General features: G+C 47.8%; 1 protein-coding gene across 2 annotated transcripts in view; it reads left to right on the top strand.

Annotated features, from left to right (window-relative positions):
* Positions 1-16,050, top strand: part of SARDH (sarcosine dehydrogenase) — a 95,986-nt gene that overhangs the window by 13,023 nt on the left and 66,913 nt on the right. For both annotated transcript variants that reach the window (XM_054007880.1, XM_054007879.1), the window contains exons 7-10: positions 1,474-1,578; positions 3,191-3,320; positions 12,142-12,228; positions 12,480-12,570. In XM_054007880.1, coding sequence (XP_053863855.1) covers positions 1,474-1,578; positions 3,191-3,320; positions 12,142-12,228; positions 12,480-12,570 — 413 coding nt within the window. The remainder of the gene's footprint in view (positions 1-1,473; positions 1,579-3,190; positions 3,321-12,141; positions 12,229-12,479; positions 12,571-16,050) is intronic.

The raw sequence follows: 16,050 nt of genomic DNA on the forward strand, positions 1-16,050 counted from the left end.
TTTGTTTGCAGAGTCAGTGTGGTCCTTTTTAAAAACAAAGCCTTTGAGGCTTTAAAACAAATCGGTCTCTCCTGCCCAGCCCTTGTGAGCCTCAATACAGCCCCAGCCACATTTGGACCCAAGCTTTCTCAGCGCTAGAGGGAGTTAAGATTCATCTCTCAGTCCCCCAATAACCAATCACTGCGTGCACGGCTAGCAGCCGTCATGAGCAACCCTACAATAACAAGCCAGCGGGTGCTGCACCTGTGCTTGTGAGTGACCCTGCAATAACAAACCAGCGTGCACATCTCTGCAATGTGCACAGCACCAGAACCGTCAACAACCCTAGTGCTCAAATGCAATCCTACAACAACAAACCACTGTGTGCAGGCGGTGGAGGTCAGGAGGGGCAAATTGCAGTAAGGAAACGGGACTGTAAACAGCCAAGGAAATTGTTCCTGTAAAAAATATGCCAAACAGCTAGAGTGAGGCTTTGAACACAGTGCGGGGCAATGGCAACTTGGTGTCCTGTCCTGCCGGTTGTTCTACCATTAGGCGAGGGCTGGCATGGAGCTGGAGTTAGGGATGGCGACGTGGGCAGCAGAGCTGCTCTGCAGTGCCCCCTTCAGGGCCATGCTTGGTACTGCAGCCGTTCCCTGCCTTAGTTTGGCCAGCTGCTTGGGGCAGGGTGGCCCATGGCATAAGGTTGGTATCGGTCTGTCACCAGAATAGTCACTCAGGAGCCATCTTGTTGTAGCACTTAGGCCCAAGTCAGGGCCTTGCCCTGCGTTGGCCCTGAGGAGCTGCTCCTCCATCCAGCCCAGCTCTGCCCCTGAGCAAAAGCAGGGAAGCTTTATTAACTGGCCTGATGGGTCAGTGGTTCCTCCTGGCTCGTCTTAGGCCTCTGGAGAACTGTCTCACTGGTCACCCGGTCTGAGTGGATTTTCCTTGGGCGGGGAGTGTCGGGGCACTGATGCCACCAGCAGGGTCAGGGGAAGCAAGATAAACCCCACACAGGGCAATAGAATGGTGAGCAGGCGGGAGGGCTAGGAATAATGTGGGATTCACGGGAGTGGGGAACCAGAAGTGAGGCAGGTAGCAAACCACCAGGACTGGCTTCTTCCTTCCTCCACTAGGCCTGAGCTCTGAGTCCTGACCGCTGGCAAGTCTTGCAATGGGACACACAGGGAGGAGCGGGGTGCACTCTGCCTCTTGGTGAGGAGGTTCTAGGGGATTTCCATGCTGGAGGAAACACAGAGGAGCTGCTGGTGATTCCAGCAGGCTTGGACTCTCCTGGAGTGGAAGGATTTGGAGAATAAACAACCCTGGTAACCTGCACCCTTATGTTTATAATGACACTCCACAGTGGCCATCCAGCAAGGCAGCTGCAGGGAAGAAGAGGGCCATTCAGTTTTGAGTGCAGGGTTGGAACAAGGGCAGAAGCTTTACCCCTCCTGCCCCGCTTTGATGATATTCCTTTCTACCTCTGTTTAGAATATGCCGAATGTTCGCGATCACGACGCCTCGGTGTATCTCCGTCTCCAAGGCGATGCCCTGTCCGTGGGCGGATATGAGTCAAATCCAATATTCTGGGAGGAGGTGAGTGGTTCTGAGAGGTTTTCATAGGAAATAAAGCATGTTACCAGGAAAACCGTTTTGACAAAGTAGGCGCTGAAATGAGCACCTTGGCTCTCCTGCTTATGTGCCAGAATGCATGAAATGAAGACGCTTTACATTAAGACAGAGCTGGGTTCAGCAGGACTTGAAGGGAGAGGGGATTTGACAGCCTCTTCTGTTTGGATCTGGCTTAGAGCTAGACCAGAACCAAACCTGCTTGAAGAAATGTATGCCCTGTGAGCAAGAATGGGAGAGGAAGGACAGTCTAGCGGTTATGGCACTAGCCTGGGACTTGGGAGATCATGGTTCAGATCCCTGCTTTGCCATAGGTTCTTGTCTCTGACGTTGGGCAAGCCACACGAGGCATGTCTTGGGTTTATTAGCTTGGGCCTCAGGTGTTGCCTCTATAAAACCTTTTTCATCGTTCTCAAAGTAGAAAAATGCCACCGTCTCCTCCTGCCACCTCTGCCTTCTCTCCACGGAGTGGCATGTCTGCGAATGAGATCACCAGAGTATTTGTTGTTCGTTTCCCAATAGCAGCCAGGGGCCCACGCTGAGATCGGGGTCCCGTTGTGCTGTTCACCAATAGTATGGGATAGTGCCTGCTCAAAGAGCTCATGTGCCAAGTAGACCTGGCAAAGGTTGGGTGACAGAAAGTACTATTATGCTGGCTTTGCAGAGTGGGATTCGAGGCTCAAAGAGATGAAGTGACTTGCCCAAGGTCACATAGGAAGAGACAGAAATTGAACCTAGAGTTCCTGAGTCCTACCACCCTTTCTCCTAGATCAAATGGTGCCAAGTGAGTTCTTTACTGGCAGTAGTGACTGGAAATTGACTGTCCAGCTATGACCTAGTCCTGTAACACGAGTCTTGGTTAGATTTTGATCCCTCTCTGCAATGGGAGAAAGGCTTCCAAACGAACAAATGAAAATCTTTCTGGGATTAATGTTGAAGGTGATAGTAAATGACTGTGGCTTGTGATGAACTTTTTCTTCAACCTTCCCAGCCCTCTTTTCCTGTCCTATATCCTGCGAATGGAATGTTCCATTTTCACAGTAACTGGACGGGGAGTTTAATGTGTCAATTACTACAGGAGTTAATGGGCTTGTCTTTCAAGAAAAAATGAGGTATTCTTCCTTGTGTTTTACCCTAAGACAAAGTGGACAGTGGTGTTGAATAAGCCCATATGCAAGTGGTTCTAACTGATGGGGCCTATGTCTCATTCATAGCTTGGGTGGTTAAGGTACTAGCTAGGCATCACAGTTCCTCCCCTTGGCTGGACAGCTTAGCAGATAAGGTCCTATGAAACCAAAGTTTCCAAAGCAGCTTCTAATTTTGGGTGCATTGGTTTTTTGGGAGCCTTAATCAATGTCAAAACTCCATTGACTTCAACAGGGCCAGGAGTTCACCCCTTGGGGCTGTTTTCCAGAAGCGCTGAGCCCCCTCAGTTCCTATTGATTTCAGTGGGCCATGAAGATACTCAGCACCTTACAGGCAGCAGCCGCTAAGCAGCTGTCAGAATGGGGTGTTTGTTATAAAATAAACATCTTCTCTCAATTAACTTCTGTGTACCTCGGCTCCTGTTTCCCCTCAGGTATCTGAGAAATTTGCCTTTGGCCTCTTTGATCTGGACTGGGATGTGTTCATGCAGCATATTGAAGGGGCAATAAACAGAGTCCCGGTGCTGGAGAAAACCGGAATTAAATCCACTGTCTGTGGGCCAGGTAATATTTGACAGTGCATTCCACATGCCATCAGTGCAGCTTCGTTCCTTGAGGAGTCTGTACTGATTATTTTTTTTTTCTATGTATTCTCCTAGTTTGGAGCTAGCAATGATTATATTTATATGCAGGGTTAGTATGAATCAGTCTCTCTTGCTTTCTCCTACCCACCCACGCAAGGAGACAAATTGGGAACGGATAAAATGTCTGTCTTCCTTGGTTTTTCCTTAAAGACACATGCGCGCACACTCACAAAAGAGATGGAACAAGGACCTGGTCCAGCCCCCATGGAAATCAACAGAAAGGCTCCCATTGACTTCAGTAGGTTTTGGATCAGACCCTGTATAGAAGCAGAAAGGGGTGTGAAATGGCTCTATAGATCACTGCTTGCCATGATCATTCAGTGCATTGATCAAATCTTTTTTTCCCCCAAAGCCAGTTCCCCCTTGTTTTTATCAAGCGGTGGGGTGCTAGATTGCCAGGGCTGGAATGGAACCCTTTCCTTCAACGTGCTCAAAGGCAGGCGAGAATTTGGCACTTCCTTGGAGCTGCTCAGCTTCAAACAGCTTGTGGGAGTGCGAATTAGAGCGAATATCAACTTGGTTGACCTGCCTTGGCACTAAAAGCTGGAACAAAGCCGAGCTGGCTCTGTCCTGGCATGATGGATATTGTGCTTCTCGCACATGTCTGATCTGGAAAGCTCACAGATCTGCTTGTAATGATTTTGGGGATGTAAGTCTCAAGGTGGGTGGGGCAACGGGACAGGGGAGCCCCAGAATTTCAATGTTGTCTTGTTCTGCCCGTCCCCTCAGCATCTCTGTCCGAGGGCCCCTAGGCCGTCACAGCTGTCCCATGCCCTCAAGGTTCCCATTGCAGATTCTGTCCTCCTGGCTGAGGAGGTTTTGTTACACGGTACACACAGCATCTCAGTCTGGTTGAATTTCTCAGAAGCCCTGTGACGGGTATAGCATTTCTAAACGCCACACCAGTCCCCTTGAGCCTTCTGGAGATACAAATGCTGTGGAGTGGGGAAATGCTAGGCATGACTTGTGAAGCAGAACTGGCAAATACAACGGATCACCAAAGGGACCTCTGCCTGGAGGCTCTTGTTTGCAGCCGATTGTTCTTTGAAGGAAATAAGCCCGTTGGAATACAAAGGGAGAACAGGATTGGATGCAATGATATCCTATTCCTGAAGGTGGCAGCAGAAGGCTTGTATAGGGAGGAAAATAACCCAGGAGTTTTGTTACATTTCAGTGGGTTTTTTCCCCCCTCATTCTCTGGGCAACACTGCTCAGTGGTTTTGATGCTAAAAGTCTGCAGCCAAACCAGTCCCAGAGAAAGTGGGTACAGCCGTGCAGTAATATCACCCATGTTTACTGCTGATTTTGCGGCGACTGGATTTGAACATTAAAGGCCAGATTTTCAGATACTGGCCTCTGCTTTTGGCAGGTATGTAGTTAATTTGCACCCTCAGCTCTGGTAACTTACTACAGAAATCCAGGTCTTTGATTAGTGGGCACAAACCAGGAAAAAGATAGTCTAGGACACAGTTCCTGCGAGGTGGCGAGCTGCTTTGACTCCCTTTGCACATCACCTTGCATGACCTTTCCACTTAGCAGCTACAAAAGTGGGACCTATTTATGCCTTCAAATCTAGGGGTGTGAGTAAGATGGGGAGGTGAATTGGGGTGCTTTCCTTGGAAGCAGGGTAACCATTGGTGGGGGTATTGAGATATTTTAGTTCCAGGCCCATTAGAAGAATGGTCCCCAAGATGGAACATTCTATGTGTTTCGGAACAATGCCCGAGGTAGTGTACCTCCGGGCTCAGACAGATCCAACCTCCCAGCTGTTTTCGCTCAGCGTCGGGGAACACTTTGCCACACTGAGATTAAGGGATACCCTGATACAACTCTAGCTGGTAATACAGATTCCCAATTTGGGGTCATCAGCAGAGAGGATAAAGGAAAAAACCCAGGTTCTGGCATACAAGAGTAAAGGGATAAAAGAGACTCCAGAACCTCAGTAAGGAAAGCAAGAATGCAGGGAGGAAACCGCTAAACATTTAGGGTACGTCTACACGAAGCGCTAGGGTTGAGATTCCCCTGCCGTGTCCATGTGCTCATGCTAACGCCCTTTGAGCTGGCATAAGTATGACTTGCCGTGTAGTCACGGTAACAGAGGCACAGCTGAGCTGTGCTGGCTACAAATCCTCCCGATCCCGGTGGGTCTGTACGTGGCACGGCTGAGCCGTACCTCCACTGCCGCTGCCCATGCTACTGAGGCTACACTGCTGTTTACACTCGCGCTATCTCAATGAGAGCTACCACGAGAGTGCGCACACGAGCAGCAGAATCACCCCCCGGGCTCGTAGTGTAGACACAGCCACGCACACACCTCTTTCCTCGCTGCTTGTTTCACGGCTCTGCACTGCACAGGGATAGTTTCCTGCATGGGTGTGCCAGCAGGGGTCTTTTAATGCTCTGGGGCCTAGAGAAAATGATCATTATACTTAGGGCCAGATTTTTCAAAGGCACCTAAGGATGCAGATAGGAAATCAATGGCGTTGGGCACCTAGGTGCTTTTGAAAATCCTACTAGGCACCTGTCTACCTCTTTAGGTACCTAAATACCTTTGGAAATCGGGCCCTAAGTGCTTTTCATCTCTAGATCGCAAAGCAGTGTTATCATCTCCATTTTTAGAGATGGGGAAACTGAGGCAAAGATGTGTGGTGTCTTGCCAAGGGTCCCATAGCAAGTCAGTGGCAGAGTCATGGGGTAGCGCAGAGCTCTCCCAACATTTGGCCCAAACTCCTTACACTAGACTACAGCAGCCCCTACAGATTGAGGGCTTTGGATTGAAGGTTTCTTCTATCTGGGCATCATTGTATCCATGGGAATGAGCTGGCAGTACTAAATATTCAGCAGGGACTGTGATGGCTGGAAATCAGACCCCTGGTGTCTGCCTTGCAGAAAATGGGGTTGAGATGTGCATGAGACCAATAGCCCAGGGTCCAAATGCATGTGTCTAGAAGTCCAAATAATGTATCTAGGCTCGTGACCAGACCAGGCCCAACTTCCCAAAGTCAGGGGTTTTAAACGAAGGCTTTAGAAAAGGCTTTGCACAACCAAGGTTTGGAGACCTGCACAGAGAACACTTTTCCCGATAGCATCCTCCTCTCTCCCCAAAGATTCAGCCAGCTGTGACTTTTCAGAACACTTTGACGGTGTCCTACGGGGATGACTTAATTCCGCACAGCTGGGCCAGCCCATCTTCCCTGGTCATCCCTGCGGCATGCATCTGTGGTCTGTCTTCTAGTCAGCAAGAGAGCTAGCCATCTTCCTGCCAAGCCCTGGATGGAGACCTGTGTACCCGTGCCCTACCCTTCACTGTATATCCAACTCTTAGGCAGCTTTTCTCCTCTGCTCCCCTTGGTTCAAATCTAACCTTGTACAAATTAAAATGAATTTGCTCTTGGTCCAGTTCATAGCAGAGCTGTTCTCATCAGGAGATTGCTCTGCCTTGGGAACATGACCATGCGGGGCTACTCAGTTTCTTCAGAATTTGAGCTTTTATTTTTGAAAAAAAGAAGTTTAAAGCTCTTGTGGCTGCAAACCTTTTTAGGTGCAAGGGTATGCAACCAGATGAAGCACTATCCTTCTTAGGGTGCAGACACCCTGAAACAATAGCTCTAAGAGGCATTCTAGCTATCTGGTGTTCACTCTGAAACCTAGTGACAACACTTTAAAATATCAACGCTGATGGCTATTTTATTGCTAATCTTTTTGGTGGAAATATCCATATGGTATGCTTAGGCAGCATGACTGGATTCTTTAGACATTAGGGATGGAAAAGATCTACCAGATCTGTAAATCCAGCACCATTGGCAGTTCTAGGACTGGCATCTGCATGGCTTATATAAAAGGGTATTGAGTCTGAAATGAGATACAGTGCAGTGCTATATGGGAGTCTGAGGAATAGCTTCTGAGGTTCCATTTCAAGACTGCTGTGCATTTACTGGAGAAGCCTGCACCATAAAGACCTGCTCTCATTTCACTGAAGTATTTAAAAGGAAAAACCCTCCAGCCCCACAGGGACAGAGCTACATAGTTGCTCAAAGGGAAAGGAGGACACATCTCCTGCTCCTAACCAGATAAAACATGACATTTACAAGGTAGATGCCTTGGCCCTGGGAAGCGCAGCTTTGATTAAATCAGGGTGTAAGTACAGCTCTCAGTCTCCACTGAGAAGCCAGGTCTCCAGCAGGAAGCCAACTTTTTTTATATACAATATTTGTAGCGCAATAAATGTGATTTCTAAAGGCTCAATGATCCTTTTCCCCCACCCCCTGCACTCTGGATTTAAACTTGCATGTATTCTAGCTGTGAAAGCCAAGTCACGGTGGGTTTGGAATGCACAAACAAATGGCAAAAGCATGTTGTTTGCGCTGCACAGTAAATCTTTTATAAAATAAACGCTTGTCCCCTTTATAGTTTTGCAACCCAGCTTGCTTCCTGGGGTGGGGGACAAATCCCCATTAATGGCAAAAATAGAGTTCAAGGACATGACATAAACCAGTTTGCAAAAGGTGACATGGGATTGACAGGGCGGGTGGGAACTGGTTTCAGTGGGAGAGCACTGTCCAAATGTTGTTAGAACAGAGAGCACAGGCATAGTCCAGTTAACCAGACTTCTGTATCCCAGAAACTTTTTATCAACTACAAGGGTCATCCTCCACATAGGAACAGTTCCATGCCATCTAGGGCCTCATGCTTGTCATGCCGATCACTGTGGATAGCTGGAACTTACTAGTAATCACGAGGATAGAATTCAGCTTCCCCTGTTCCAGATTCACAGGCCTTAATTTGCATTACGTTGCAGTTGTATGGGGCCCAGTGCCCCGTCATGAACCATTTTTTTGCCAAAATTGTCAACTCATTGAAACCGAAACTGTTCCCGTAACAGGGTCGATTTCAATGACTGTCCCAACTTGAAAATCTGGGGATAGAAAAGGGTTTTGAAATTGGTGAAACAGGGTGTCCTGACGCTTTTGAAATAGAAAGATTCACTTTTTTTTGTCAAAATGATTTGTCGTTTAAAATGTTCATAAATTTAGACTAAAAGATGGTTTTCAAAAAATAAAATTGAAACGAGGCCGTTTGAAATGATTGAAACAGAAGGTTTTGATTGATCTGAATCAACAAACATGTAGGGATTTGGGGTTCATGACATTTGTGAGATTTCAACTTTTCAGCCCAGCTCGGGACAGGAAAATGTTTGAATATCTAAAATTTCTGAGAAACCTGTTTCCCACCACTCTAGCTGGAGCTGAAGCTGCTACAGGTCAGGAATGAGGTGGGCACCTGACAGCAGAGCTCTGCAAGGAAAACTTGGGCAATAGCTGCCTGCCTTTATGTCCTGGGTATCAGCACCAAGTTCACCCAATAAAGACCACAGTGGTTTAAAAGCAGTTGACTTGCTTTTACCCTGTCCTGATTCCTGCTTCCATCAGACATTCATCTCCTATTCTTTTTTTTTCCTGGCTCCCTCTCCACAGCTTGGTTATGCTTTTGGTGCAAGAGACATAGAGTGTCCTAAATATCTATGCTGATGATGTGATAAACTCCCTCTGCAGGGCAATGTGTTAGGTTACCAAGCCATATTTGTCTTTCCACTCTGCCAATGGATGGTTATATCCCATATTGTAAATGGGGTTACTGCACACCTCACGTACCAAACAAGACCATTCCTTTACAGGCAACCTGTGTTTTGGAGAGTAGGGGCTTTGAGTTCATATTTCTTATCATTTATCTTTATTGCGGTTGAGCAGAACCAAGAACAAGACAGACAAATCTAGGGATCAACATCTGAGACTCAATTTGCTTGTAAGGGATTTACCAATAACGGAATCTTTGCATGTCATGGCTAATCCTTTAGCTCACCCTGTAGAGCGTTTGCTGGCAAGCCAGGGGCCTGGGTTCTAAGTCCACCTTCAGATTTCTCCCCATTAATTCCCTGATTTATAGTCTAGCCTGTTTGCTCAGTGAAATGGGGGTATCTGGCAACCTGCCCTGTTGAAGACGAAAACTTTGTTCTAAATGGTTGTGTAGAAATTAGAGGTGAGTTGGAGCCACAAAATCCAGGTCCAGATCTGGATTCAAAACTACCCCCAGCGCTCCGGAGCGGCCAAATACTGTTTGTCTTGGCTTGAGCAGAAGTAGAAAAGGCAAGAGGAAGGGAAGATTCAGCATGAATATCTCGGTCTGCAGCCATACCTCCTTTAGCTGTAGTCTCATCAGATCTCCCAGGCTAGGCACAGGTCAGTACTGGATTAGAGCCGCTCATTGAGAAGAAATCAGCTTTGACCCAACACCCTAAACCTCTTGTTAGGAGGCAAAACAAAGAACTTGACCATATGGTCAATAAGATCCTGTAGTGTCATGGAGGCATGGCTACCTCCCAGTTTGGAGGGCCGCATTTTGCCTGCTGTGTTTTACAGTTGGATGCAGTATTCCTGGGCTTTCCCAGTCTCGAACTGTTGAGTAGTGTTGCCATGCAACGCTGAGCGGCTGACAGGTCTTGCCCCAGAGATGGCTCGATTTCAGTTTTGGAGATAGCGAATTCTGCTCGCAGGCTGGGGTTTGCATTGCCTATGGGAACTGGGGTCCAAATCCCATTGCAGTTAAACAGGAGCTGCATGCCTAAGCCCCTTCAAATCCCCAGTTCTGGGATCCTTCCAAATGAAAGGCCCTGTCTGTATATGCTAAGATGGACATCCGACTGTGTGCTCTTTGAGGTACAGGCTATCTCTGTGTGGGTTTGTACAGGGGCTCTAGACACCGACACACTAATAAGAAGAATACCATATCATTTATTATCATTTATGTATCTGTATTGTGTAGTGTCTAGGAGCCACAGTCCTGGACCAGGACCCCCTTGTGATAGCTGCTGTACAGACAAAGAACAAAGAGATGGCGTCTTCCCTGAAGAGCTTATTCATTGGTTCTTCCCAAATCCCTTCTCCTTTCTCTTGAGTGCGAGAGAGAAGAACTTCAACCAGCTGGAAATTGTGGACCAAAAAAGGCCCATGGGTTCATAAAAACGGGATCGGACACCCCAATGGATGGACACATTGAGTCAGAAAACTGTCAGACAGAGGTTTAAAAAAACCTGTGGAGGTTTTTTTTTTCCTCCACCCAACATAGTGTTTGTTTTTTTTAAGATTGACAGCCCTATCTGGAGTGGGAATTGGCAGAATGAGACATCATTAACACAGGAGCCCTGGGCATCTGTTCAGCTGAAATCCATTAGGTTAATAAAGAAGTATTTATCTGAAATTCATGAAGCATACCAGCAGAAACAGATTAGGATAAAAAGAAAATAACAATAGCATTAACGTGGCCCGGCTCTCGAAAAGATGACTAATGGAGCAACACAGCTCTCTTGCATTGGGTGGGATTTAGCCAGAGAACGACGACTGTTTAAAATAATAATTTAGGAGGAATTAATAATTCCTGGAGCATTTGCTGATTTAGTTAGATCTGAGGATTCATCTCACTTCACAAAGGGCCCTTTTATGTTTAAAGATTCCTGTTCAGGGTCTTCCCCTGCCCATGCAACCAATGGCCTTGCTTTCAAAAGCCCCGTGTCAGGAACATGCTGTGAAAGAGGAATTGTTCAGGAAATCACCTTGGGGGTGGGGGGGTTAACCAGGATCGATGGGATATGGTAAAGAAAGGGAAGAATGAAGTCTAACTATCAGGGAAACTGCAGAGGCTGAACCCTTTTCAACTGGGCAATAGTGGGTCTCCCATTGATGCAACGCAACCTCCATCACTTGGGATGTGAACTAGACTGGTCAAGCTACTAGGAAAATATCCGGGGGGAAGAGTCCTCCATCGGCAGTGGCATGGATTGAGCCTGTGGTCTGATCTAACCCGTAGACCAATGATCAAAATGGTCTTCTCCATCTCTGCCTTCTGAGATCGCCTCTGCACCCATGACCGCCGACTCTTTGGAGAAGCATGCCAGGGTTCTGCTGAAGGTTCTGGTGGAATGATGAACTGGAAGGATTTCTGGGCGAAGCTGGGGGCTTAGCACCTCCCCCAGAGACCAAATGCACTAAGTAGCCTTTGAGTAAGGAAATCTCCCACCAAACTCTAGCATGGCTGAGGGGGAGGTTTGGCTTTAGCGCAAGACAGGCCTTTCACTGAAAGAAAGGGTCTGTTGTTTCCTGACCTGATATTTCCCCGTATTGCCCCCAGACAAACACTGAAATAGGCTGTAACATTAGATTTTTGTTGCCACGCCAGCTAGAGTTACTTTGATTGCATCAAACTGTATCTGGGGGAGGAATATTTTGGAAGAGTCCCTGTCTCTCCTGGTACCTATCAATCTGTCTGTTTCCACCAATCATTCTCATGCCTCATCTCTGTTCACAGGGCCTGATTCAAAGCCAATCACAGTCCATGGGAATCTTTCGACTGACCCGACTGGACTTTGGATCAGGCCCTTATGGCATGTGCTCATTATCATGGTAACTGAGCGCTATTCGGCTTTGATCCCTGCTTATTTATGCCCCTGTTCAAAGGGACAGCAGCAATTTCTTCTACATCACGAGATGTCCGAGTAAGAGGGACACTTGAGGTGATATTTTCAAGATCACTCCGTGTTGGTCTAACTCTGTTCTCACGGACTCCAGCGGGAGCAGAGAGCACTTGAAAGCCCCACTGTGGAAATGTGTGACCTGTCTCTGAAACGCGTGGGGAGCTCATGGCTGCTAAGGGCTGTATTGATGGGTTGTGTCATCTTTTCTGCGTTCTAGAATCGTTTACTGCCGACCATAAGCCTCTCATGGGGGAAGCGCCAGAAGTCCGAGGCTTTTTCCTTGGCTGTGGCTTCAACAGCGCGGGTAAGACAAGACCTAAAAAAAGGTCAAAGTTCCTTTCTTTTATCTAGAGCAAAACCCCATCAGCTTCACGGAGGGGGAAGATTGGGCTCAGGAGAGGGTTATCCCGGCTGGAGACATAAGGGGCTCCCCATCTTGTCCTCATGTCGGAAACAATTCCTGGGTCAAGCAGTGGGCGTTTTGAATGCACGTCAGGCTCAAAATTGATTTCCCGACTCCGCTTACAGTCCTCTTCTCCTTTTCTTTTTGCTCAGGGATGATGCTTGGAGGTGGCTGTGGGAAGGAATTGGCCCACTGGATAATTCATGGGCGTCCCGAAAAGGATATGTACGGCTATGATATCAGGCTAGTAGCTACCCCAACCCCAAATCTTCCTCCTCCCCTTCTGGCTAGATATCACGGGTCAGTTCTAAAGGAGACTGCACGTGTAGGAGGAGCGTTTTGTTCTGCTTTGCTTCTTGGCAGGAGCTGGGAGTGCTGAGGTGGCTATGTATCAAGTCCCACTGAGCTAGGGTGGAAACATTACATATTCTTACTTATCTTACGATAGCACTCAGCCAAAAGGAAGGCTCTGTGGTGGTAGGCCCTGAATGTGCACATCAAGAGAAGGGGTGCCTGCACCATCGAGCTCTCTGTCTATCTCAGAGGGGGACCAGAGGTTAAAGGGATCTTACGTGACTTGCCCAAGATCGCACGCAGCGGATGGGGCAGAGCAGGGAATTGAGCCCTTACCACAAGGCCATCCTTGAGCAGTAGCGTTAAAGTACTTAGGAGAGTGGTGGTCATTATTAGAGAGGGCTCCAAAGTCGAAAAGTTCAGATCCAGATACCCATTTTTAAGGTCCGGCTTGACAAAGCCCTGGCTGGGATGATTTAGTTGGGGGTTGGTCCTGCTTTGAGCAGGGGGTTGGACTAGATGACCTCCTGAGGTCCTTTCCAACCCTGATAGTCTATGATTCTATGATTAGTATTAGGGGTGTTTGAAATAGTACGGGCAGCCCCCAGACATTAAAAAATCATGAGATATTTTAAAATGATTTTTAGGGTTCTTTTCCTTTGTGCCTTGGTTTGTGAGCCTCAAGGACGCACTGGGGTCATGTCTTCGAGTTTTGCTCTGCAAACGTGAGCAAACCAGAAACTGTTCTAAATAAAAAGACAGCTCACATGCTCATGTGTTTATGTGGCTGCCGGAACTGGGGTTTTCATGACGACACCCTTTGCCGTGAGTCTCTCAAAACAAGCACAAGCCTTGGCAACACTGTTGAAATCCCACCCCTAAGTGGATCGAGTTTTCGCAAGTAGCCCCATGAATATCTTTTTAATGTAGCAAACCAGTGCCCCCATCCCAAGCACCTCCTAATTTAGGGGTGTTTGGAACCCCTGTTCTGAACTTGGTGGCCTGAGCCCAGGTCTAGCTAAGCGGGAGTGTTAGGCCTGTGACCAGGTGCCCTTAGGGAGTGTGGTCCTCTCACAGCCAAGAGGCAACGTACTGTGCGCTGCTCTGCCTCGTGCCCAACGTCGGGGTGGGGGGGATTTAACTGTGCAAGGGAGGATGGGCTGTCAGGGATTTGCTGAGCTTTCTGTTGTGTCAGTAATTGCTGAAAGTGCTGTATTCCCTCTGGCCAAAGGTTTCTAACAGAGGCGCAGGAGGGAGGGGGGATTGGACTCATTTTCAGTTACTCAAAGTAAAGAAAGAGTTTTCGGAAGATAAAGCCTGCACAAGGTGATTTCCTCAGTCTGGCTTCCAGTCAGTTTCTTCCCAGCACCCTCCCATCCCCTATGTGCATATTCAGGTGGAAAGCAACATGGCCGGTTACACAGAGACCTTCCCTAGCAGAGCTATAAATAGAGAGGTAGTGGGGGGGCGGAATCAGAGAGGACGCAGCTGGGCTGGTACTTGCTTGTGGATTGAATTCCCCTGGCTGCATTGGTTGATGCATTTGGGCTCTGGGGTCTGCACTAATGCTTAAGCGGTCTGGCTTGGAGAAGGTGGGGAGGAGGGTGGCACTCACAGGAGCCAGAAGTTCTTTTTAACATGATCAAGCCCCAGACACAGCATGTCACATCACGAGACAGCACAGTCTAACCAATGGGCTGGGCAGTTCAGGTAATTAGATGCCTGACTGGCATCAAGTGCTCCTGGAAAATTGCAGGACGCTGGTCCTATTGCATTTGATTGAGGTGCCAGGGAAACGGAGGCTATGCATCTGGGTGAATGAATGCGAGCTGCTCTCCTAGATGCTGCTGGGTGCCCAAGCTGGGCCTGTTATTACGAGGTAGTTTTGCTTACGCTGGCTGGTTCTCAAAACTGGGTGTCTGCGGGCTAACAAGGCTGATTTCCCTGTGTGCACAGGGCCAGTCTCTCGGCAGCTGCCCCTGTCTCTCTGAAGAGCTGGAATTAATTACACTGGATAGCTTTAATGAATTTACATGTTGGGTTGATCTCATTTCCCCCATTGCATTTTCATGCAAACAGCTTCCATCAGACACCAGGAGATTGCAATGATGAGAGAAGACAGGGTAATTATATCTGGGTTTTGTTGTTGTTCAATTAGCGCAGTGCCTAATCCTCTAAGTTAATAATCGAGGTGACGATTTCAATTGGCGAAAGATTATCTTCCCCCCCGCAGCAGGACATGGGCCGTGAGGTTTTGAATGCGCTGATGCCGGCTCTGTAATTGGTTTTTCGTTTTCAATTATACTTTATTGGGTTTGTTGTTTTATAGGCATGATGATAAAAAAAGCTGTCAGAGGCGAGCTTTAAAAGTCACATCGCAACAAAAGGCAGACCCAGCAGACCCACTGGGCCAGGCTAGTACCATGGAAAGGAACAGCTCACCTTACGGTTAGCAAGGGACAGCAGAAAAATAGTGTATGACCTTCCTGTTCCTAGCCCTGCGGCTGGTGCCTCTTTAGAAAATATGCTGCTCACAGATGATGGAGACCATTGATCTGGGAAAGAACCTGCTGCAATATTATAAGGGGCGCTGGGCACATACGAAAAGCCGTGCGGGGTTTGTAATCCAGATCTGAGCTTTGCAGTTTCGTCTCATCTCCATAAACTGCAGCTGAGATTCTCAAATTTAATGAAGGGATTTGGGTTGTCCAGGCAGCTATTACAATCTCCCCTCCATGTCTAATGATGATCACGCCATCTTTGCGCACACGCAGCGTCAAGCACAGAAGCTTTCAGCTTGACAGATCCGAAAGCCCTTTAAAAACACGTTGATCAAAATGTGTGACTTCATGTAACTCCATTGGCTTTGATGGAGTTACACCAAGATTGAATTTGCCTCCCACATGTGCCTATGTATGTATCTATCACTTCACCCACCACTGACAGACAGCCACCTCTGGCTGGAATGTGGCAGCTGCTGAACATTTCACAGCACGTGAAGAATACCACTGCCAGGGGAGCCGAACATAGTTTTCCAAACAGGGATCTGGGCAGGGCAAAGGCTTGGTATGGAGCTTCTTACAGCTCCTATGCGTAATGGATTTTCTAGCCCCCAGGTTGGCTTGTGTGTCTGCCAGATGTCAAGTCAGACCCCAGCCCGTTTGTTGGTTTGTGGTTCCTAGAGTGATGAACCCAGTGTCAATCCTTGCTGGGGGGTTTTATTATTATTTTTATACTCCTCTTTAAACAGCTCCCTTTTCCACATATTTAAATATTTATTCTTTCAAATGCTCACTTGTAAATAGTTCATCTGCTGGCGGTTGCTGCTCTTGCTTCTGTCAAATGTTCACTGCCCTGGTGCATGGGCTGAGGCTCCAGGAAGATGGTTGGTGGGTGAGCGATGACACATGAAGTGGTGCATGCTGATAC

Source organism: Malaclemys terrapin, chromosome 17 (assembly GCF_027887155.1).
Source record: "Malaclemys terrapin pileata isolate rMalTer1 chromosome 17, rMalTer1.hap1, whole genome shotgun sequence".
NCBI classification, from domain to species: domain Eukaryota; kingdom Metazoa; phylum Chordata; order Testudines; family Emydidae; genus Malaclemys; species Malaclemys terrapin.